At 39.5% G+C, this 25,395-nt stretch overlaps 1 protein-coding gene across 1 annotated transcript in view; it reads left to right on the top strand.

Annotated features, from left to right (window-relative positions):
• Positions 1-25,395, top strand: part of LOC140482086 (uncharacterized) — a 186,418-nt gene that overhangs the window by 54,880 nt on the left and 106,143 nt on the right. The window contains exons 5-13 of the mRNA XM_072579024.1: positions 7,039-7,107; positions 7,231-7,275; positions 8,802-8,855; positions 15,941-15,994; positions 20,523-20,576; positions 21,210-21,263; positions 23,259-23,312; positions 23,651-23,695; positions 24,988-25,041. Coding sequence (XP_072435125.1) covers positions 7,039-7,107; positions 7,231-7,275; positions 8,802-8,855; positions 15,941-15,994; positions 20,523-20,576; positions 21,210-21,263; positions 23,259-23,312; positions 23,651-23,695; positions 24,988-25,041 — 483 coding nt within the window. The remainder of the gene's footprint in view (positions 1-7,038; positions 7,108-7,230; positions 7,276-8,801; positions 8,856-15,940; positions 15,995-20,522; positions 20,577-21,209; positions 21,264-23,258; positions 23,313-23,650; positions 23,696-24,987; positions 25,042-25,395) is intronic.

Genomic DNA, 25,395 nt, shown 5'->3' with positions numbered 1-25,395 from the left:
GAGCAAACTGCATCCCCAATGCCACAGGAAGTTCTAAACAATTGAAAGAAGAATAAAAAGACAAAGGACTCATTCTTTTAGGACTTGGATGCTCAAGATAAACAAGTGAAAGCAAAAGAAGCAGACACGACAGAAAAGCAGAAGAAAAACTATGATAAAAAACAATGGAACAAGAGAAAAAAACGATGTCCGAAGTCACATTAGAGAGTTCATTTGCTGACAGTGAAATGCCTTAACTTGAACTCTCACAAGATAAGAGCTGTAGCAGAGATGTGGGGACCAAGAAATATGAAAGTAGGCCAATAATTTGTTGGATTCCTGAACTATCAAGAAAAATTCTTACCTAATTTGTGTTAGAGATCAGACCAGACCCCCTCAAAACCTTTCAAGAAAGTAACACAGACCCTAACTTTGATAGTTGTTTTAAGCAGCTATAATATGGATATTCCTGAAAGGGTGGAGTTGGTCAAGCCACTTAGTTTTAAACAAAACAGAATTTATTTACAAGATTACTGAATAAAACACAAACAAAAGAGAACAGAATACTGAATAACTTAACTTATCCAAAATCCAACAGATCATCACAATCTAATGATGCTGTTCCACATATTTTAATAATTTTGATGTTAAGTTTGACCCTTGATCTAAGTTTATCTCTGTGGGCACTTGGTATCTAGTGAAAAATTTGAGTAACTCTTCTACAATCCTTTTAGCTATGACATTGCACAATGGGACAACCTCTGGAAATCTAGTGGACACATCCATTATTGCTAGCAAGTACTGATTCCTACTTTTTGTTTTGGGCAGGGGTCCTACATAATCAATTAAGATTCTTGTAGAAGGTTCCTCAAATGCAGGAATAGGCATTGAAGGTGCAGATTTTATTACTACCTGTGGTTTTCTAATTACCTAACGTGTATGACATGTCTGGCAAAATTCAGTTGCATTCTTGTGCAGTCCAGGCCAGTAAAAATGTTTTTTTGTATTTTAGCTTGAATTTTTCTCACTCCAAAATGACCCCCTAGATGTAGCTTATGTGCCACTTGTAACACCTCCCTTCTACAACACACTGGCAATACGACTTGATGAACTTCTGCCCATTTCTCATCTGCCTGACTATGTAATGGTCTCCATTTCCTCATTAAGATGTCATTTTTAAGATAAAAATATTCAAAGATTCATTTGCATTCTTTTTCTTTGTATGCCTTTTGATGCAATTGCTTTAAATTTTCATCTTTCTGCTGTAACTAAGTTAATTTATCTGAGCTAAACACATCTACTGTGTCATCTATCTGCTCCTGGGTTTGTGTTAACCATGTGATCAAACAGGGTCTCTGCTAGTTCCACTGCACCTTTCTTACCCATACTCCTTGATCTTTCCTGTTTCAACCGGTGACTTTGTGACCTTGTTACCACACAGTCAGGAAAAATCCCAGGATGAGTGTCCTGCAATAGTTCAGTTGCCTGAGTTTCCACTGGCTTTTCAGCCACAGCAGGCAATACTCCTATTGGTGAATCAGCTATATCATTAGCAAGGGCAAATTGTATTCCTGGAACCGAGAGTTTGTCCAGTACTCCTATCATGACTTCTCCACTCTTCACTGGATACTGTAACCTCTAACTACATAATTGAGTGTTTCTTGTCTCACCTTAAATTCCCCCTGTTACTAATAACTTTTCTGGCAATAGTCCTTCAGAGGTACATATCCCCCCATCTTTCAACATCATAGGTTGAGAAGATCCTTTGTCTCTTAATATTGTAACCTCTCATTCTCTCTTTGTCTGCATGGGTTTCCTACGGGTGCTCTGGTTTCCTCCCACAATCCAAAAGATATGCAGGTCAGGTGGATTGGCCATGTAAAATTGCCCGTACTGTTAGGTACATTAGTCGGGGTAAATGTAGAGGAATGGGTCTGGGTGGGTTGCTCTTCGGACAGTTAGTGTGGACTTGTTCGGCCGAAGGGCCTGTTTCCATACTGTAGGGAATCTAATCTGAGCCTTATGATCTTCACTGAGACCTACCTTTCCCTTTCCACGTGAGGATTTCTCTTTTCCCCAATTTCTATCCATCACAGATAGAAATTGATTGTGGAAGTCAAACTTTGATTTATGGACCAACTCATAATCATCAGCCATTTCAGCTGCTAATCTTGCCGATTTAACTCTCTGCTTCTCCACATGAGTTTTCACTACTTCAGAAAGTGAATTTTTGTACTCCTTTAAAATAATTCTCTCTCTAAGAGTGTCATAGCTTTGCTCTATTTTTAATGCCCTTATTCACCTATCAAAATTTCTTTGTTTGATCATTTCAAACTCAATGTAGGTTTGTTACTGGAAAAGCGCAGCAGGTCAGGCAGCATCCAAGGAGCAGGAGAATCGACGTTTCGGGCATGAGCCCGTCTTCAATGTCGATTCTAAACGTCGATTCTCCTGCTCCTTGGATGCTGCCTGACCTGCTGCGCTTTTCCAGCAGCACATTTTCAGCTCTGATCTCCAGCATCTGCAGTCCTCACTTTCTCCTCAATGTAGGTTTGACCAGGGTCACTTCTTAGATTCATGAAATGTTGTCTGTAGGTTTCTGGCACAAGCTCATTTGTACTTAAGATGGCTTTCTTCATCTCCTCATATGCCCCTGATAGCTCCTCTGATAGTGATGTGAATACCTCACTCACTCTACCGACAAGTTTTGTTTGGATCAACAAAACCCACATTGTCACTGGCCACAGCAATTGTTTAGCCACCTTTTCAAATGAGATGAAAAAGGCTTCCACATCCTTCTCATTAAATTTAGGCAATGCTTGAATATACTTAAACAGTATCCCATCAGGCCTTTGGCCACGATGGGTTTGCTCGTCCTCACTCTTTTCCTCACTAAGCTTACCTCAGCCTTCAACCGGGGATGGCATGGTGGCTCAGTGGTTAGCACTGCTGCCCCACTGCGCCAGGGACCCGGATTTGATTCCAGCCTTGGGCGACTGTCTGTGTGGAGTTTGCACGTTTTCCCTGTGTCCTCTTAGGTTTCCTCCAGGTGCTCGGGTTTCCTCCCAAAGTCTAAGGATGTGCAGGCCAGGTGAATTGGCCATGCTAAATTAGGTGCATTAGTCAGGAGTAAATATAGGGTAGGGGACTGGGTTAATCTTCGGAGGGTCAGTGTGGACTTGTTGGGCCGAAGGGCCTGTTTCAACACTGTAGGGAATCTAACTTTCATCTCCATCCTTGTAAGTTGACTTTCTTGTGTCAGTGCCAATTTCTGAAGTTCAAACTCCCTCTCTTTCTACCTTTCCTCTCTCTCTCCTTCTTTTTGTTCTGCTAATGCAATTTGTTCTTTTTCTCTTTTCTCTGCTTTTAATCGTAATTCTTTGTCTTTTGCCTCTAACATAAGCTGCTTTATTTTCAATTGACTTTTAGCCATCTCTAAAGACTCTGATGGCATTTCTAGCAAATTTAGTTGCTCAGCTATTGCTGTAATTACATCTCCTTTTGTCATGGAGGGAGATGGCTCCAGCCCCAGCTTATCTACGAATTCCAACAGCTTGGCCTTAATTGCCTTTTACAAAGCTCCCAAGGCCACTTCTTCCACCTCCAGAAAACTCTTGATGACTGAAAGAGCCATTGCTATCCCCAAGCACAGTTTAAGCCAACCAAATTCAACACTCAGAACAAAAAGACATTAACACCTACCACTCACTGCCTTCAACTCAACAATCCTAATATGGATTTCCAACTATATAACAGATCCCACAAAGAGCCCCCAGTCTGTTATGAACCAGGCCAGACCACCTCAAAACATTTCAAGAAAGTAGCCCAGACCCTAACTTTGCTAGTTATTTTAAGCAGGTGTAATGCGGAAATTCCAGGAGGGATTGAGTTAATCAAGCCATTTAGTTTTAAACAAAACAGAATTTATTTACAGGATTACCAAATGAAACAAACAAAAGAGAATAGAATACTGAATAACTTAACCGATCCAAAATCCCAACAGATCATCCCAACTTAATGATGCTGTTCCCAATATTTGCAGCAATCCCCATGACCACCCCTTGGCACAAAAAGTAAAATCAAACACAGGGTCTTAAAGGAGAGATGTCAGAGAGAGAGGAGGATCAGCAGGGACCTGCTTCTTTGGGTACAGCAGCTTTTCAACTGCCCTGACTGCTTTCAGTGGATACCCAAACCAAACCAGAGAGAAGCTGAGCTGGCAGACCTGGCCACTCCTTTTTCATTGTACAAGTTTGTTTTTTAAACTTAACAGCCTTCTGCTTGAGGCAGTATTTGTTAACTATAGTCAAATTGGCCCTGAAACCCTTCAAACGTATACTTGCCAGGGTCTGTATCTTTTACAACCTCTCTGAGAAAGGACAACATAACCTTGTTAATGGAGCACCATCATTGCATTTGTCATTCGTGTATGAATATCTATGTAAATTTACCTCTCAGAATGTGCAGTGGTTTTAGGGTACACAACAAGTAACTTGAATAAAATAAATCTAGCAACAAGAAATCATTGTGTTCTGGAAGACACCAATACAACAGAAACATTGAAACTGAAAGACAATGGTCTTGCTCTGTTCAAGAACCCACTGTGGGAAAAATCATCATCTGAGGAATGAGCACAGAACTCCTAAACTGACAGAAACTCACATGTACGCCATTGCAAGACCTTTGGATCGTTGCTGTAGAGATAATGGATGAAATGCATGTGGTAAAAATGAGGCAGACGTAGAGTCATAGAGTCCTAGAGATGTACAGTACGGAAACAGACCCTTCGGTCCAACCCGTCCATGCCGATCAGATATCCCAATCCAATCTAGTCCCACCTGCCAGCACCTGGCCCATATCCCCCAAAATCCTTCCTACTCATATACCATCCAGATGCCTTTTAAGTGTTGTAATTGTACTAGCCTTCACCACTTCCTCTGGCAGCTCATTCTGTACACATACCACCCTCTGAGTGAAAAAGTTGCCCCTTAGGTCTCTTTTATACCTTTTGCCTCTCTCCCTAAACCTATGCCGTCTAGTACTGGACTCCCCCACCCCAGAGAAAAAAACCTTGTCTATTTATCCTATCCATGCCCTTCATGATTTTGTAGACCTCTATAATGTCACCCCTCAACCTCTGAAGCTCCAGGGAAAACCGCCCCAGCCTGTTCAGCCTCTCCCTATAGCTCAAATCCTCCTTGTAAATCTTTTCTGAACCCTTTCAAGTTTCACAACATCTTTCTGATAGGAAGGAGACCAGAATTGCATGCAATGTTCCAACAGTGGCTAATCAATGTCCTGTACAGCCGCAACATGACCTCCCTACTCGTGTACTCAATACTCTGACCAATAAAGGAAAGCATACCAAATGCCTTCTTCACTATCCTATCTACCTGTGACTCCACTTTCAAGGAGTTATGAACCTGCACTCCAAGGTCTCTTTGTTCAGCAACACTCCCTAGGACCTTACCATTAAGTGTATAAGTCTTGTTCAGATTTGCTTACCCAAAATGCAGCACCTTGAATTTATCTGAATTAAACTCCATCTGCCACTTCTCATCCCACTGGCCCATCTGATCAAGATCCCGTTATTTTGGTGTCATCTGCAAACTTACTAACTGTACCTCTTATGCTCGCATCCAAGCACCGATCCTTGTGGCACTCCACTGGTCACGGGCCTCCAGTCTGGGAAACAACCCTCCACCACCACCCTCTGTCTTCTACCTTTGAGCCAGTTCTATATCCAAATGGCCCTGTATTCCATGAGGTCTAATCTTGCTAACCGGTCACCCATGGTGAATCTTGTCAAATGCCTTACTGCTTACTTGAAATGGTTTTATTCATGACTTTTTTTGTTGCTGACCATATCTAACAGAACAGATTTGAGGAGAAACTTCTTCACCCAGAGAGTGTTGGATATATGGAATGCTCTGCCCCAGAAGACAGTGGAGGCCAAGTTTCTGGATACTTTCAAGAAAGAGATGGATAGGGTTTTTAAAGATAGTGTAATCAAGGGGTATGGGGATAAGACAGGAGCGGGATACTGATTGTGGATGATCAGCTATGATCAAGATGAATGGTGGTGCTGGCTCAAAGGGCCGAATGGCCTACTCCTGCACCTATTGTTTATTGTCTATTGAAAGAGTTCATGGAACTGCATTGGTTTCAAATTTAGTTAAAATGTGTAGAAGATTGGCAAAGTGTGCAATAAGTAAAAGCCATTCAGTTTGTTCATTTCACGGACCTTGACTAATCTGTTTTATCATGAACTCTGTTGAATTTGGCTTCTGAAGAAACTTTTGAAATGTTTCTCACTGCATTATAATGATGAACTGTGCACATTTCTGGAATATCTGTCATATCTGACATTGCACCTGATAGATTAATTAGCTTTTTGTGGTGATAAATTTCCACAGTGCCTTCAGAACCATCATATTCTGCAGACCATTAATCGACTTTAAGTATACTTCTAAGACCCATCATCTCAAATAACCTAGTGAAATTAATTAGTTGAGATTATTGACTGCATTCTTCAGATAAGTGGTCATGACCTTGAGCGTTTTTCCAATACTGTACAAATTAAATATTTGTGCTGATGATGTAACACATTTAACAATTCTTTGCAATGTGTATTGCTGAAACAAGGTTAGAGCTGGTTTTCCTAGTATGTTATTTTCCATTTGATAGGGTCTTTTCTACTTTGTCAACATTTCATTACATGTACAAAAGAATCAGAATATTCTATTTCTAAAGAGCTCTTAACTTCATTTAGCTAAAATCATATAGATCACGTTAAAATACGCAAACAGTGTCAACGTGATAGTACTTTCTTATCATTGTTCTTTCATGCTCAGCAAAAAATAAATTTGTAGATTAAGTTTCTATAACATCACACCCCCATAATTAAAACTAACCTCAAATATACAGATTTTTATCAAAACATTTCTCTCAATTACTTTTACCTAATTTTATAAGTTTTATTTAGTTTTGTTCTGTAAATGCAAAATAAAGTTTGAAGTTTGTGATCCAGAAACCATTCAATTTTGTTCTTTTTTGTAGGGAACTTATATGGGAGCGAGTGGCAAAGATGGATATTATGGTCCTCGTCCAGTCATGTGCCCCACTGAGGTATCATGATCCAACTTTGATGTTTATACTATATACCTAGATTATGCATGAATAAGAACATGCAACAAAACTACTCTGCTTTCATTTTAATATAACCTTGATTTATAATTCTTTATATTTTAGTGCCCTCCAGGATCTCGAGGTCCACCTGGCACAATTGGACGACCTGTAAGTATGTGTTAACATTTACTATCTGTTTCGCTTTTCCCTTTTGCATGTTTTCTCAATGAAGTAAAAGATCACAATAATTTAAAACAAATGTTTCAGTGAATAAAATGGATAGAATTAAGGATAATGTCAAACTTCTAATAAGCCATTGTCCAAATATTCCCCAAAACTTCCACATATAACAAGTGGGAAATAAATTGCAAAATAGAGCATAAATTTAGTTAACTATTTAAAATGGCTAATTACTGTGTCCAAATTGCCAACAACAGGGAAGGGGGGAGAAAACCAAAACTTAACGTCTCAGTATTCAGTTGTATTTGAAGATCTTGTATAGATTTGGAATTGGTACTTAAAATGAAAATAAATACAGAAACTTTGAAATTAGATACTTTTCAGGATGAATATATTTTCCCTTCTAATAGTTGCATTAGAATGGACTTGTTACCACTATGAAGTGCCCTTTATAAATAAGACCTGTGTCACTTATTTAATACTTGGTTGATGCAAAAAGTGAACAATTACCATAAATACCAAATCAGCGGAATACAGATATTTAATATAAATTCCAGACTGTTAGCAACAAATGTCTGCAATGAGACCAAATTTGTACTGTCTCTGTTCACAATGTTACTAAGTCTCACAGGTTGCTGCTTAAATGTTTTTCTTTCTGGAAAGAATGAATACATTCTTTGTGATTTATTAAAGATGGTTGTCATAATGTATGATTTATGAACACTAATAACATATGTAATAAAACTAACATATTGTAGATATTGATAAACTTTAAAGTTATAGAAAGTATTTAAAACAGAAAAACTGACATTCAACTCAAGATATCTGTGCTGACGTCAATACTCTAAAAAATACCTTGTCTAATCTCTCTTCTCCCAACCTAATAAAATGTCCTTTTATTCTTTTCTCTCTCATTTAATTTACCTTGTTGGTATTTATGTTATTCACCTGCATGGTGACTTGTCACAGCAAATTTCATATTCTAAGCACACTTAACTTTTGAGAAAATTCCTTAAAAAAATCTTTTGTTTTCGCTGAGAAATGTTTAACAATCAGAAACTTTGCAAATATTATCAGCCGTGTGAAGAAGAAAATATATCCATACCTTCGATCTGCAGCAACCAATTCATTCTTTACTGCACATGATCATTACAATTATGTAACAAATTTTCTTATCTCTTACATGCTTTGCAAACATCCTTTTAATTTAAAAGGTGTTGTGGTATGCAGTTACAGTTCCACTGCTTGAAAAATATGAATAGCGTATGATTTTTGGAAATGAAACATTCAGGTGATGTTATCTAATCAAAATGTTTCTGCTTTTTCTAAAACAAATTCAAGTATATTCCAAGTTGCCATTGTTTATGAATGTGTATATACTTATTCAAGGAAATAGTTACAATCATTTAGCTGTGCTATAACATGTATAGCAGATGGCATTTGACAAATATTTTTAATTAGAAAAACTATTGATCATTTATGTTTTTGTAATCGTATGTTTTGCTTGGTCCTAGGGTCCTCAAGGTTACCCTGGTGCAAGGGGTGAGACTGGACCTCCAGGTTCTCGTGTGAGTATTTAACAAAGACGACCAATTAGTATACTTGGAATGGTTAAAGTAAGACTTGATGTTGAGGCATTTCGCGTTTCTTCAGCCAGCAAGACAGCCACCAATGGAGCTTGCAATCAAGCTCGCAAGGGTACAAGCTCCACCCAGTCAATCAAAGGCCAGCAGCAGTGCCACCAAGTAGGCAGGAAGGGAAAGACAAATTAGAAGCAAGGACAGTGATGTGGCTTCTTCAGGGGGCAATGTGCGGTGCCTTGAGCTGGTACGAATTGTCTTTGATCGTCAGACATAATACCTCCATCCTGAGATGACAAGTTGCCTGTACAGATTAGAGTGGTGCTGGAAAAGCACAGCAGGTCAGGCAGCATCTGAGGAGCAGGAAAATCGACGTTTCGGGCAAAAGCCCTTCATCAGGAAAAGAGGCAGAGCGCCTGCAGAGTGGAGAGATAAATGAGAGGGGGATGGGGGTGGGGAGAAAGTTTTACCTTGTTGATTTTATCTCTCCACTCTGCAGGCACCACTCTAATCTAGACTCTGGTTTCCAGCATCTGCAGTCCTTGTTTTTACCAAGCTGCCTGAACAGGCAGGTCAACCTATCAGGTGTGCCTCATGGTGACAGAGTCGAGAGTGTGGTGCTGGAAAAACACAGCAGGTCAGGCAGCATCCGAGGAGCAGGCGAATCAATGTTTTGGGCATAAGCCATTCCTGAAGAAGGGCTTTGGTCTGAAACGTCGATTCTCCTGCTCCTCGGATGCTGCCTGACTTGATGTGGTTTTCCAGCACCACACTCTTGACTCTGACCTCCAGCATCTGCAGTCCTCACTTCCTCCTCATGGTGACAGGCCTGTTCATCCCAATAGTAGCAGACTTGAGGCTCTTAAGTAATCACATAACTTTTATCAATCAATGTCAGGTTAGGGACCTTGACTGTGGGTTAATACAGGGGTAAGTGCTGCCAGCTCACTATTTCCTTTATATATAAATGACTTGGATGAAGAGACTGAAGATATAGTCGCCAAGTTGCCAAGATGCAGAGATAGATGGGAAAGTAAGTTTTGAAGATATAAGGATGCTGCAAAAAGATCTGGAGCAGTTAAGCGAGTAGGCAAGGTTTTGGTAAATGGAGTATAACGTGGGTATATATGTAATTGTCTGTTTTGGTAGGAAGAAGAAAAAATGACACATTATGAAGAAGGATTGCAAAAATTTGAGATTCAGAAAGGTCTAGGTGCCCCAGGGCTGGTATAACAAGCAATCAGGAAAGCTAATAGAATGTTATCATTTCTGGTATAGGGAATTGAACTCTAAAGTTATTTTTCAGTTGTACAGGACACTGCTACAGAATTGGTCTCCTTATTTAAAATATACATTGGAAGTAGTTCAGAGAACATTTACCAGAATAATGTCTGAAATAAATAAATCCTACAAGGAAAGATCAGGTAGGTTAGGGTTATGTCTGTTGGAGTTTAGAGGAAAATGTGGGTGACTTGACTGTTTAAAAAAAAAGATCCTGAGGTGTCATGGCAGGATGGATGTAAAGAGGATGATTCCTCTTATGAGAAAGTCTCAAATTATAAATTCTAAAATTTTAAAATAAGCTGTTGACCAGTTATAGCAGACAAGAAGCAACATTATTCTCATAGAGGGTTTGAGTCTTTGGAGATCGCTTCCTGAAAATACAATAGCAGCAGAGTCCTTGAATGTTTTAAAATAAAGGTGAAAGGAGATCGAGGGGGTCAGGTGGGAATACGGATTTGAAAATTAAACATGCCATGATCTGATTAAATGGCAGAGCAGGCTCAGCCAGTTAAATAACCCCCTACACCTGCTCCTTGTTCATATGTTTGTACGGGCTTCCCACCCAGAATTTAATTTTAGCATAAGGTGGAAGTGTTTGTGCACCATCAACCTGCCTAAAGAATTGCATGGAAAATAGGAACAGATAGAGGCTATTCAGTCCTTTGAGCATGCTCCACTATTTAATATGATCATGGCTTATTATCCTACTCAGTACCCTCTTTCTGCTTTCACCCCAGACCCTTTGATCACTTTAGCCTAAGAACTATATCTAATTCCTTCTTGAAAACATTCAATGTTTTGGACTCAATTCCTTGCTGTGGCAGAGAATTCCACAAGCTCACCACTCTCTGGGTAAAGAGTTCTCTCCTCATCTCAGTCATAAATGGCCTATCCAGTATCCTCAGACTGTAATCCCTGTTCTCGACTTTCCAGTCATCGGGAACATCTTTCGTGCATTTACTCTTTTACAATTTGATATGTTTCTTTCAGATCCCTAAACTCTCCAGTGGATGTAGTCCTAACTGATCCTATTTTAATGTTTTATGAGCCTTTGTCTCTATGACTACAATGTAATTTGTCATATGCAGTGTCCTGATTAGCATATTACCGAATATGTATGTAGTTAACAAACATTATCACCACAGGAAGTGATACAAGGCAATGTTGGATTGCATGTCATAGAGTCATAGGGATGTACAGCATAGAAACAGACCCTTTGGTCCAACCTATCCATGCCGACCAGATATCCCAAACCAATCTAGTCCCACCTGCCAGCACCCGGCCCATATCCCTCCAAACCCTTCCTATTCACATACCCATCCAAATGCCTCTTAAATGTTGCAATTGTACCAGCCTCCACCACATCCTCTGGCAGCTCATTCCATACACGTACCACCCTCTGTGCGAAAAAGTTGCCCCCTAGGTCTCTTTTATATCTTTTCATTCTCACCCTAAACCTATGCCCTCTAGTTCTGGACTCCCCGACCCCAGGGAAAAGACTTTGCCTATTTACCCTATCAATGCCCCTCATAATTTTGTAAACCTCTATAAGGTCACCCCTCAGCCTCCGACGCTCCAGGGAAAACAGCCCCAGCCAGTTCAACCTCTCCCAATAGCTCAGATCCTCCAACCCAGGGAACATCCTTGTAAGTCTTTTCTGAACCCTTTCAAGTTTCACAACATCTTTCTAATAGGAAGGAGACCAGAATTGCACGCAATATTCCAACAGTGGCCTAACCAATGTCCTGTACAGCTGCAACATGACCTCCCAACTCGTGTACTCAATACTCTGACCAATAAAGGAAAGCACACCAATGCCTTCTTCACTATCCTATCTACCAGCAACTCCACTTTCAAGGAGCTATGAACCTACACTCCAAGGTCTCTTTGTTCAGCAACACTCCCGAGGACCTTACCATTAAGTGTATAAGTCCTGCTAAGATTTGCTTTCCCAAAATGCAGCACCTCGCATTTATCTGAATTAAACTCCATCTGCCACTTCTCAGCCTATTGGCCCATCTGGTCCAGATCCTGTTGTAATCTGAGGTAACTCTCTTCGCTGTCCACTGCACCTCCAATTTTGGTGTCATCTGCAAACTTACTAACTGTACCTCTTTTGCTCGCATCCAAATCATTTATGTAAATGACAAAAAAGTAGAGGGCTCAGCATCGATCCTTGTGGCATGTATTCCATGAGATCTAACCTTGCTAATCAGTCTCCCATGGGGAACCTTGTCGAACGCCTTACTGAAGTCCATATAGATCACATCTACTGCTCTGCCCTCATCAATCTTCTTTGTTACTTCTTCAAAAAACTTAATCAAGGTTGTGAGACATGATTTCCCACGCAAAAAGCCATGTTGACTATCCCGAATTAGTCCTTGCCTTTCCAAATAAATATACATCCTGTCCCTCAGGATTCCCTCCAACAACTTGCCCACCACCGAGGTCAGGCTCACCGGTCTATAGTTCCCTGGCTTGTCTTTACTGCCCTTCTTAAACAGTGGCACCACGTTTGCCAACCTCCAGTCTTCCATCACCTCACCTGTGACCATCGATGATACAAATATCTCAGCAAGAAGCCCAGCAATCACTTCTCTAGCTTCCCACAGTGTTCTCGGGTACACCTGACCAGATCCTGGGGATTTATCCACTTTTAACCATTTCAAGACATCCAGCACTTCCTCCACTGTCATCTGGACATTTTGCAAGATATCACCATCTATTTCCCTACAGTCTATATCTTCCATATCCTTTTCCACAGTAAATACTGATGCAAAATATTCATTTAGTATCTCCCCCATTTTCTGTGGTTCCACACAAAGGCCGCCTTGCTGAACTTTGAGGGGCCCTGTTCTCTCCCTAGCTACCCTTTTGTCCTTAATATATTTGCAAAAACCCTTTGGATTCTCCTTAATTCTATTTGCCAAAGTTATTATATATCCCCTTTTTGCCCTCCTGATTTCCCTCTTAAGTATACTCCTACTCTCTTTATACTCTTCTAAGGATTCACTCGACCTATCCTGTCTATACCTGACATATGCTTCCTTCTTTTTCTTAACCAATGTGTCCTGTGACAATGTATATCATCGGATTTCCATCAGAAAAAACCCAAGCATTTTTTACCGTTCTTCAATATGTGATTGGTGTGTTTCAGTAGGAGACCAATAACATTACAAAGCCCTTTTACTGCAGCTGCAGCCTCAGAATGGCAACCAAAAGCAATGGCGTTGTGGAAGTTGTTTGCCTGACTGCCAGCTAGCACTCTAACAGGGACCTGCAGCTACTTGGAGGTGACTGTATCCTTAATTGGACAGCGGCAGTCTATCATTGGCTACCACTCGCAAAAGGCCTTCCTCTGGGTCCCATTGTCCATCGCTTGCTATTGGCTCTGGCAACATGACTTTTGCATTCTTCAGATGATACAACCCATGGTAACTCTCACCAAATTTTTCATTTGTGTCCACCACGTGCCGCTATTAATTAGTAAGTATATTTCTGAAACTTTTGCAGTTGATCCTTCCCACCCTTTGTGTATTAGCAGCAAATTCCAAGTCAATATACTATCTCCTCTAAGTCCGAATGATCAACATATGCAGAGAACAAAAGCGAATCCAAGACTGATCCTTCACGTGTCCAGCTCTAATGCCTGTCCAACAATACCTCAACATTGCAATTGCAGCAGCATAAGCAGCAAGGAGATTCTGTTTGACAGTCTTCACGTTGACAGGAAAATTAACCTTATTAAATATTAGAAATATATCCAGTATATAAGTACAATCAAAATGAGATGCTTTTCAATTGTGCTCTTAAGGACTGACTTGACAAAATTGTATGTTCAGTTAGTCTCTCAACTCCAGGAAGAATATTGAGATACTACAGATGCATTTCTTACAATTTTCTAGTTAATTAAAATGGATAGAATTTTATGGGGGAATACTACTGTAATTTCCTAATGATACCCCAGCAAGTAAGAATCTCAACCATTTCATCATCATTTTGTCAAATCAGTCCTTTTAACTACCAAAGATTCCAATCAATAATAATTGAACACTTTTATGCTCACCATTGTTGTGTTTATCTTTAAAACAAAATATTATCTCAGTGCAAAAGTGTTACCACAGAATATGAACTTCTCTGTTCACCACCATTGACTATTACCAAGCCATGTTCAAAAAAATTACTTATTATTTTACTGCTTCTAAATCCAAATTGTTACTCAATTAGTTCCTATTTATTCTCAATTAGTATAATTGTAATAGGTAGGTCATAAGAATGATGTTTTTCACATTCTGTACACATTGAAGTTTCTGTACACATTCAGACATTTCTGCATACCAATCTCCCATATTAAGCACCACCTTGGTTGAAAGACAATTATCTCTAGCATTAAAAAAAAGTGTCATGTGCTACCTTTGATTGTATATGTTATGATTCATCGGGTCAATGTTCTGGAAAATCAAATCACCTTATTGCTGGAATCATCATAAATTTAAAGATTTTAAAAAGTACACAAAGTTTCCCAATTCACCTTGCATTCTGACCAAGATTGATAGAAATCACAGACCAAGTTTCTGTCCTTAAAGAAGAACCAGTATTTATTACAAATAGTTAGACTTAAGCTACACCTAATAGAGATAAAGCATTGGCATGCAATGTTACTAATTAGCTCTAATCCCCTTATACACTGTCCCTTACATACACAGACAGAGAAACGTACAGAGTAAAGATAGACAATGGACACAAGTAAAAAACTGGAAAGATAGTTCAGTAGACATTGTTCCCAGGTTCTGTCATTGAGAGACCTTTATGGCTTTTCTGCTGGCCCAAGTTTTGCTCCAATCATGATTAGATTAGATTACTTACAGTGTGGAAACAGGCCCTTCGGCCCAACAAGTCCACACCGACTCTCTGAAGAGCAACCCACCCAGACCCATACCCCTACATTTACCCTTTCACCTAATTTTAGCATGACCAATTCACCTAACCTATATATTTTTGGACTGTCGGAGGGAACCGGAGCACCCGGAGGAAACCCACGCAGACATGGGGAGAATGTGCAAACTCCATAAAGACAGCTGCCTGAGGCGGGAATTGAACCCGGGTCTCTGGCGCTGTGAGGCAGTAGTGCTAACCACTGTGCCACCATGCCGCTGGACATCTTTCTCTAGTTGCCTCCACTGGTCGGTGAGAGACACAAGGTGTCTGGTTCACTTATGAAAAATCTCTGCATTATCAATTAAAGGTCAAAGCATATAAAAACTGTTGCAGGTAAGTTAACTGGTTTTCTTTAGTTTTAGAGTGAGTTTTGACTGCAGAGAACAGGGACACCACTCCTGAGCTGGGGAAGAACTGAAAACGTCTTTCTCTCTCTATAATTTGTTCTAAACTGTTCAGCTACCTGTGAACTGATCACATAGTTATTGGCAAGAAAAAGGTCTCAATTATCACTAACTTGTCATTAGTCCAAAGACCAATCAACTTATTAGGAATAAAAGCTGCTTTAGTACACCCCCTCAGTTCCAAGCCGATGGCATTTGTGCACTTACAGCTTGTTCAAGCAGTTGTTTACATGATTCTTGGAATGGAAGTCAGGTTTCTTGCTTTCAAAACTGTAGCCGTTTTTTCAAATCCCTTCCTCTGAAGAACTGTTTCTCATTTCAGTATCCAGTTTTAAAAAAAACAACATGAAATGAAAAGACACGATCCTAGCACATAGATTTATGTGCTTGAATTAAAAATACACTGATTGACTTTGATAAAATATGAATAACATCTTTTCATTACAGGGTCCAGTAGGCCCACCTGGCAGAATGGGTCCACCTGGGCCGTTTGGAAAAGACGTAAGTATTATTTCCCTTGGTATTCACCAAACACTTTGAGTTCATTCTAGCAACTTTTGTTTTTTTGTGGATGAACCAGATCTGAACTCAAAGCAGCATGGCCAATCAAATTGAGGTAGTGGTAAAATAACTGATCTATCTCAGTTTGTTTTGTGTTCCTGCTAGGTTGAGCATTTACAAAAATGTGTATAGGATGATATTTACAGTTATTTAGTCAATATATGGTGATAACTGCAGTCAAGCCTACCGCTGTACAATATCATGTCTTGTTCACATCTAAGATAACAATTTGATGAATTATGTCGGAAGTGAACCCACAGTTTTCTTACCAGTAAGAGTACGCACTATTGAAAATGACCAAAACTATTTTCATTTTCATGGAAAACCTGTTAAAATTATGCAATGTTGTTCCTAAGGTTTTCATTGAAAGTATTTTGTGAATCCATCCAGTAAAAAATAAACTTGATAAATGTCTGTAATCTGTAGCCCTAAGAATTATTCAAGTTTTTATTAAATATTAAAATATAAAATTCTAAACATGACACAATTGATGCCATTGATCCTTACTCTGTAACTACTTACATAGGAGTGGGTTAACAGTGGGTTGTAGTAAGTTTTCAGACAATGTTATTCAAGCTGGACGTTAGGAACAGCACGATAATTCTTTTCAGAGCTCTTTCTAGAAGAGCTTGTACCATTAGGTGAAATCTTATTGAGATGTTGAAATCTTAACTACCAACTCCTGAGTCCCATGATGCCTCTTTACAGGAATGCTTGTTGATTTACAAGTCAGTCAGGGTCTTGCTAGGCCCTGACTGGTGGGCCTTCTCTAAAATCAGTGCAGCTCTAACAACACTGAAGAAGCTTGACACCATCCAGGACACATCAGCCAACTTGGTTGGCTCCTCCATCATTGACGCTTAGTAGCAGCAGTGTGTACTGTCTACAAAATGCACTGCAGAAATTTATCAATGATCCTTGGAGACTACCATCCAAAACTTATCCACTTCTATCTAGAAGGACAAGGGCAGCAGATACATGGAACCATCACTACCTTCAAGTTCCCCTCCAAGTCACTCACCATCCCTTCACTGTCGCTGGGTCAAAATCCTGTAAGTCCGCCCGAACGGCATTGTGGGTCAACCCACAATATGTGAGCTGCAGCAGTTCAAGAAAGCAGCTCACCACCACCTTCTCAAAGGCAACTAGGGACAGGCAATAAATGCCAGCCAGCTACATCCATATGAGTGAATAAAATGAGACAACTGTAGCACGGCATTGGAAGAGAACGGTATGGTTAACCATGTCAAAATTGACAGTTGAGTGCATTAAAGCCCACACAGATTTTTGATTATTTTTATTCCTTTATCAATTTTGAATTGTTAGCTGGGACCACTTGTGGTAAAAAACAGACCAAGAAAGCTTTATTTGTCAAACCCGACCTGGAGGGTAACTGTAGGCTGAGCCCTGATTAAAAGACGCTAACAGACACAGCAACCGCAGGAAGAGCACTGGGTTTAAATAGATAGCAGACATTGGCTATTAATAGGACAGTACCCAGGAACTGATTGTTGCATGTCTGCAAGTGACCCTTTGTCCAAGCAGACAGCAGTTGGTGAATGATAATAGAGGCCTCATGAACAGATGATCAGCATATCGGGATGGAACCAGAGTTAAAACTGTTTTTTTGAACAGTGATTTCTGTGAGATGGTTCTGGGCTGCTGTTGAGACAGCATGATGATTTGAAAGCTCTCTGCCTAATCTGATACACCTGCTTCTGGAAGGCCAAAGAGTAAAACATTGAATCAGAAATATTGCTGCCTTTGCCTGGGTGAAGCAAGAAGATGTCCCTAATCAAGGTTTCAGAAAAACAACCAAGGAGTCCACATTTATGCCTGTGAAACAACACATTGTGAGAGGTGTCTAAGTAATCTGACCAATTTTGTTATTATCTTTTATTTATCCCTTATTGGTGTGTCTGTGTCTGTCTGTCTTTTGTGAGAATGGGGTTGAGAACAAATGCTTCATGTTTGAAGCACAAACATTAATCAGCTCACTGTGTTGTTTAATTCTCTCTCAGTTGAAGTTATTGTGTATTTAATCAGTTGTTAAGTCTTGTGTTTGAGATACAAAACCAGCATCTAGAAATTAATTATTTACAAAGTCTTCACATTCACAAAGATTGGTTATTCACAAGTCTGCTTAGGAACCATTGGAGTGACAATTTGAGGGCCTTTGATGGTTTAGTTTTATTGTGTTGTGACTGCAGAGGTAGAAATTATTTTGGTTCAGCTGTGTCTCTGTGTCATAATAAATGGAGATGGGTGAAGAGGCTTTGCTTCTCCATGTTACAGTTGCAAAGGGTATAACTTGTGACATTAATAACCTTGGCAGGGACTGGAACCTGATTAGAGGGATTCAAGCATGAAGTTTCAGCAAAGATTGGAACAGGTTTGAAATGGGACGGTCAGTGGTGGAAACTCAATACATTCAAGAACTTTGAAGAAGAAAATCAGGTTGGAGATCAGATTGCAGTTTGCAAACATAGTGGGGAAGGGGGTAGTTTCCTTTGAGGATCTGATTAAATAAGGCAGAGATAGAGCACTCATAAAGAGGGGACTATTAACCATACAAAAGAGAAATAATGTTGTAAAATGTGAAATGCAAAATGCTGGAAATATACAAATAGTCTGGCAGAATCTTGGGAGAGAGAAACAGAAATAATCCAGGGCTGGAACCTTCTTCAACTTTGCTTTTGAGTTCCACCCATCTTTACTTGCATCTGATCATCTCTAACTTCTCCCTGCTTTTTCTTGACATTTCTATCCCTATTTCTGGGGTTAGGCTATTGACTATTTTCAGTATAAGCCACTGACTCCCACTGCTATCTTGACTAGGCTTCTCCAGAATCCACTTACTGTAAGTACTCTTCTACTCTCCCAGTTGCTGTATTTCCTTTTCATGTGGTCCAACATTACCACCTGCTATATAGAGCTCCTGATATGTCTTCCTTCCACATCAACTGTAGCTCACAGAACCTTCAGCCCTGACTACTGGATACCATAGCATATGTTTCCACTCCGACTAGTTTTCCTCCTTCCCAGAGTATGTTAGTTTTCCTCTTGTCCCTTTATTTAGTTTCAAATGGCAACTTCATCATCTGTCATTCATACTTCTTCAGAACATCGTTTTTGTTTCATTACTTATTCCATTATGACACACTTTGACCTTAAACCACGAGACCTTTTATCAGCCATCTCACTTTCCTGTCATCTTATCCTTTTGTCCTGTTTCCTGTCCTCCTCTTTTAAAGCCTATTATATCTCTAACTTTTCCCTGGCTTGATCTGTTAGCAATAATAATTTGAAGAGAAGTTGGGTGGTTATCATTTAGTGGGAATAAGTTCAAAAGAGTAAGAGATGGACAAAATAAGCTCAAAAAGGGGTATGATAACTGATAGTAAAGAAAATGCCACCGGGGAGCCAGCTTTGATTCTAACCTTGCGAGACTGTTTGTGTGGAGTTTATGCATTCTCACTGTGTCTGTGAGTTTCTGTGAGTTACTCCCACAGTCCAGAAATCTGCATGTTAGGTGAATTGGCCATGCTAAATTTCCCCATATGTCGAGGGATGTGCAGGTGGTTTTACTGTGGCAAATGTAAGTATTGGGTGGCGTTCTCTTCAGAGCGTTGGTACATACTCGATGGGCTGACTGGCCTCTATCTGTATTGTCGGGTTTCTATGATTCTCAAATAGAGAATGGTGCAAGGGTAAGGTTGGTGCAATTTGCTGATAGAATATGAAAGATCTGACCATTGAACTGGATCGAGTCTCACATATATCCCACCATCTCTCCAACTTTGTGGGAGCAAAATAACCTGTTTTTTTAAATATAGGCTAACAACTTTCTTCACACTTATTGACTTAACAGTGAATAAACTAGCCATACTTTGACTGACTTCAAACTGCAAAATTATTCGCCTGCAAAGGATAGTGAAAAACTGAGAGGATAGGAACAAGTCCTTTATTATTAAGATTTCCTAATTACAGATTTTGAATACACAGCAGTCTGATTTCCCAGGCAACTCATTTCTATTTGGATTTACACTTTTTACATGTCATCATGGTTTGTTTGCAACATGTGATGGTTTACAATAAGCTGCTATTAGTGTTGTTGAATGCTGGCTGAATTGTAACACAAAACTTTAAAATCTTTCAATTTCAGCCATACAACAACAGTTCTATTACTTTTTATGTGACATTTATTTGTAGCTTTTGAGGATAAGAATAAAAGCAACCCAAGAGATAACCCTCTTATTCAATGGTTCAGTATATCCATTTGATGTTAATGAATGGTCCTCAGGAGTCGAATAACTGCATGTTCCTCTCATCAGCATAGAAGTCAAACCAGTTCCCGATTGCAAATAGGGAATTGAGCAACCTCTTTTTACATTGCTATCACATCCTTTCACTATTGCCTTCTTATTAGATGTTTTTGGAGCTACTGATTTACAATGTTTATTGTTAGGGTGAGCCTGGCAAACAAGGAAGAATTGGTGAACGTGGACTACCCGGCCTTCCAGTAAGTAAAGCTTATGTAGAAAATAAGGACAATGCTTGCATCACTTTCATACTGCTCCAGGATTTCAATAAATATACCAGTGGACTATATAAATATAGAATGAGCAGAAGTCTGACTGAGTTGTTTAATTTGAGTCAGATAAGTGTTATACAAATTTAGAATTTCATTATTGTGTTTAAAGGGTCTCAAATACATCCACCTTCACAAGATATTGTGAGACTTCTGAACTTTTTTCTAATCTGTTAGTTATCGGGTTGCCTAACTCAGTCTTAGCTTGATACTTCTTGGCATTCAAAGATATTGTTGCTCACCTGACATGCCCTTCTACAATACTCGCTCAATTCTCATAGCATCAATTAAAATGTCTGCAGTAACAGGTCACATCTCCCATAAGACTATGATAGCTCTCCAAATTTGATGTTAACAAGGAATGAGAGATATGCCAGCCATTGTGGTCGCAAATTAAGATGCCTATCTCCATCGGTAGGATCTGGAAGAAAAATGTTATGCCAAGAGCACAGAGCTAACCTTGGGCATGATGTTGTGTGTTGATAGCTGTGTTGTAATCCATGGTGCACTATCAATGGAAAAGTGCCTTTACTTGAAGACCTAATGCTATTTCCTTCCTCATAGGGTTCTCCTGGTCGACCTGGTATGCCTGGCATGCCTGGAATGAAAGGTCACAGAGTAAGTACCTGTTTTTGTCCCGTTTAGTATTCCCAGAATATTTACCAGTGTGCCCACATTTTTAACACCTAAATATTAATGTGAATCCAGCAAAAGAAAATTAACCAACTTGGTAAGATTGAGTATATAATTATGAAAATTCACATGAGTTTGACACATAATAATGCATCATATAAGTATGAAAGTTTGTTTTAAGACACTTTATAAAAAATTATAACAGTTCTTAAAAACTTATTATGAATTTTATTTCTCAGTGACAGTAAATTCAGTGAAGCTTCTATCCTTTCCCTACCCATTGCTACAAAAAATGTAATAAATGTTTTGGTCCTCAACACAAAAACAGATTCAAGAGCAGCTTCTTCCCTACTGTTATCAGATTTTTGAATGAATCTCACACATGCTAATTCTGATCTCACTCTCTCTCTCTCTCTTTCTGTCTCTCTCTGCACCTTCTCTGTGGCTGTAACACTATTCTGCTATCCTGATGCACTTTGTATGGTACGATCTGCCTATAGAGCACACAAACCAACATTTTACTCTGTATCTCGATAACTGTGACAACAGTAAATCAACCAGTCAATGTGCCTCCTGCCTATCCACACACTTTCACACTCACTCACTCACCCACCCATTCCTCCACCACCCTGCCTACCTGCAACTCCATTTTCAAGGAACTGTGCACCTTTTATTAAAGAAGCATCTCTATTTTTTGGTAGCTCAACTTGATGACCTCCAGTTTCTTCCTCGCTCTGGGCATTGTCAGTCTCTGCTAGTTATTTGCTGCTCTAAGTTGATACACAAACATCTTCAGTCCATATGAACTTGCATTTTCTGGAGCTAAAGAGAAAATCTTTATCCATATGCAACGAAACCTTTACAATATCAATGTTTGGACTGAAAAGTGGCAAATAATGTTCACGCCACACAATTGCTAGGCAATAGTCATTTCCAATAAGAGACAATCTAAGCATTGTCCCCTGACATTCAATGGCATTACAATAATTAAATACCCAACTATCAACATCCTGGGGTTGCCATTGGCCAGAAATTGGCCAGAATTGGCCAGAAACTAGTCAAATAAATACTGTGACTGCAAGAGCAGGTGAGATTCTGGAACTCTACGGCATGTAACTCAGCCTCTGACTCCCCAAAGGCCTTCGTCCATCTACAAAGCACAAGTCAAGAGTGTGATGGAATATTCTCCATCTTTGTGGAGTGCAGTTCCAACTACACTTGCAAAGCACCATCCAGGGCAAAGCAATTGGCTTGAGTGGCACAACATCCACAAAATTTACTCCTTTGGTAACCAATGCTTAGCAAGTCTGTGCCATCTACAAGATGCACTGCAGGAATTCACCACAGTTTCTTCAAAAGCACCTTTTAACTCCACAGTCATTTCCATCTAGAAGGACAAAACCACAAATGCTTGGGAATGCCACCATCTGCGAGTTCCCCTCCATGCTACTCCCCACCCATTCTTTCTTTGTCATTGGGACAAAATCCTGGAATCCCCTCCCTAAGGGCATGGTGAGTCTACCTACAGCATGGGAACTGCACATTTTCACGAAGCCAGTTCACCACCACCTTCTCAAGGGCAACTTGAGATGGGCAATAGATGCCAACTCAGCAAGCAACACCCGCATCCCACATGTGAATTAACGCAAGAAAACTAAACATTGCATCCACGGTTTTCATTATGCTGCCAGAGTTGATTGTGTGTCTCCACAGCTATGTCAGTAGGGCCTCAATCATTACCTTGCAACAGTCACTGGAAAAGGGAAAGGGGTGAGGACAGTTTATGACCACAGATATAACACCTGTCATTTCTAGTTGAGTTGGTGATCTGTTGTTTAGAAACTTCTGGTGTTACTTTGTCTTTTAATTCCCTTCTTTTTATAGGAGACTATTAATATTAATTAATTATTCACAATATTCTAAAGCACTAGGAGGAACAATGTTACACATGTTATTTTGTCTTATCTGTATCTTTGACAGGGTTTCAATGGACTTGATGGTGCTAATGGTAAACCTGGTCTTCCAGGAACGAAGGTATTGTCGATAGACTCATAGATGTTTACAGCACACAAGGAGACCATTCATCCCATAGTGACCTTGCCAGTTAACAAATACGTGACTGCACTAATCCCATTTTCTAAATCTTGGGCCTATAGCCCTGGAGATTCTAGCAATGCAACTGAATATTCAATTATCTGTGTATATTTTAATTTATGTATTAATATGAGTATTAATAAATATTTTAGTTCAATATTTTAATATTAATGGTAATTAGAGTCTTATGTTTTTGTTTTCAAACAGTTGTAACCAAAACCATCTGAACTGGATGTCTTGACTGTTATTTCTAATGCTTTGTATCTGATTCTAAACAGGGTGAAGCTGGTTCTCCTGGAGGCAATGGCTTACCTGGTCCAATGGTAATCAGATTTACAAAATGATTCATTCTGATGGGCAGACAGGGTCTGAGTATTGGCACAGTTTGATCTTTCTTAACTGTGACCATCTGAAGTTTCTCTCCAATGGCAGGTTCCCCCTAGAACATGTTGATCTTGGTCTGTACGTAGACAGATCAACAGGTATGTCCAAGGTGAAGTACATATTTGTGCTGTGCACCTTTAAATCCTTTTCTTCCTTTGTTATAACTAGAGAATACAGAATATACCTACATTATGTTTATCATTAAAATTGGAGTACTGCACTACCAAATATTATGCATTGCACAACCATTTACAGGTAGAGGATCAGTCCTGATTAAATAAATATTAAAAGTATCGAACTAGCCTGACTTACACATTGCATGTTTACCTAGTCCAAACATAGAGACAATGTTAAAGAACAAGCCTTCATGCACCTTCCACTTTACAAGTGTAGAGAGTGAAAATGTATTTCAGGAGCTGATCATGGGTAATGGAACAAATGCTTAATTAATGAAGGGATTTATTGGAGCTGTATAGTGTGGATGATGTCATGTCTGTTTGACTACGGCTCCCAGAGTCTTGTGGTTCATTGTTAATGTCACCAATCCTGAACCAAAAAGTCTTATCCCATCTGCTCCAGATGTGTATCGTAACATGTCTGAATAAATTGGTACATTAAAACGATATAGTAATTTGAGTAAGCATTCAGACCAAAAGTTTATTTGCCCAATTAGGTAGATGATGATAACTGTTAATGCCACACAATTAGTCTTATTTTCATAAATAGCTAATATTGTCAGTGTTCATCTAGACTGATTCTTCCAAAGTATTGCAAGAACTACCATGTTAAAGGCATTATAATTCCGCTGTTAATAAAGATAATTCCCTTATTGGGTGGTCCTAGGAGAAGGGGCTCTTGAAAGGAGCCCAGATTCAAGAGTGGGTGCTTCAATATTCTAGCCACTAATTTAAAAATACAAAAATACCAGTGCTACATGCATAAACTCTCCTAAACTGCGGATCTGAGAGCAGTTCCTCAGCAAGGTGTCCAATTAGAGAGTCAGTCCTTACAGTTACCTCAGAGGCATGTAAAAATATAAAACCGACACTTCTTTTCACTTAACAAATTTCAAGTTGTTCCTTTTGTTTCATCCACAGGTGACCAGCTAACTCTGCATGTACAGATGTGGTTGATTTTCATAGTTGCAAATGTATGTTTCAGAAGCAACAAGCTGAAATGGCTTGTCATTTTTTGCAGTAAAGTTACTGTTTTTGTTCATCACATATCTCAGGGTCCTCGTGGTCTGCCTGGTGAGAGAGGGCGCAATGGCTCTCCTGGAGCAACAGTAAGTATAGTTATCCATTACAATTGAGTAAAAAGGGTTTCCCCTCAGACATCATTATTTTGTCCCAGACAATATTGTATGAACAAATAAACCAGGAGCAGGAATACACCATTTAGCTCTTTCAGTCTGACCTGCTGTCATTCAAAAGGATAGTGGCTGATTTTATTTTAACCTTGTATCCACATTCCTGCCTGCCCAGATAACATTCCACCACCTTACCTTAACAAGAGTAAATATTATCTCTACATTCAACCTGTCAAGATTCTTCAGGATCTTATATGTTTTAACAAAGCAGCTACAAGCCTAGCTCCTCTGATTTTTCTTTGTAGGACAACCTACTAAGTCCTACTGAGA

The sequence above is a fragment of the Chiloscyllium punctatum genome, chromosome 10, assembly GCF_047496795.1.
Source record: "Chiloscyllium punctatum isolate Juve2018m chromosome 10, sChiPun1.3, whole genome shotgun sequence".
Classification (NCBI taxonomy): Eukaryota; Metazoa; Chordata; class Chondrichthyes; order Orectolobiformes; family Hemiscylliidae; genus Chiloscyllium; species Chiloscyllium punctatum.
Note: the sequence above shows the minus strand (reverse complement) of the source record. Positions and strands in the feature narration are given on the sequence as shown.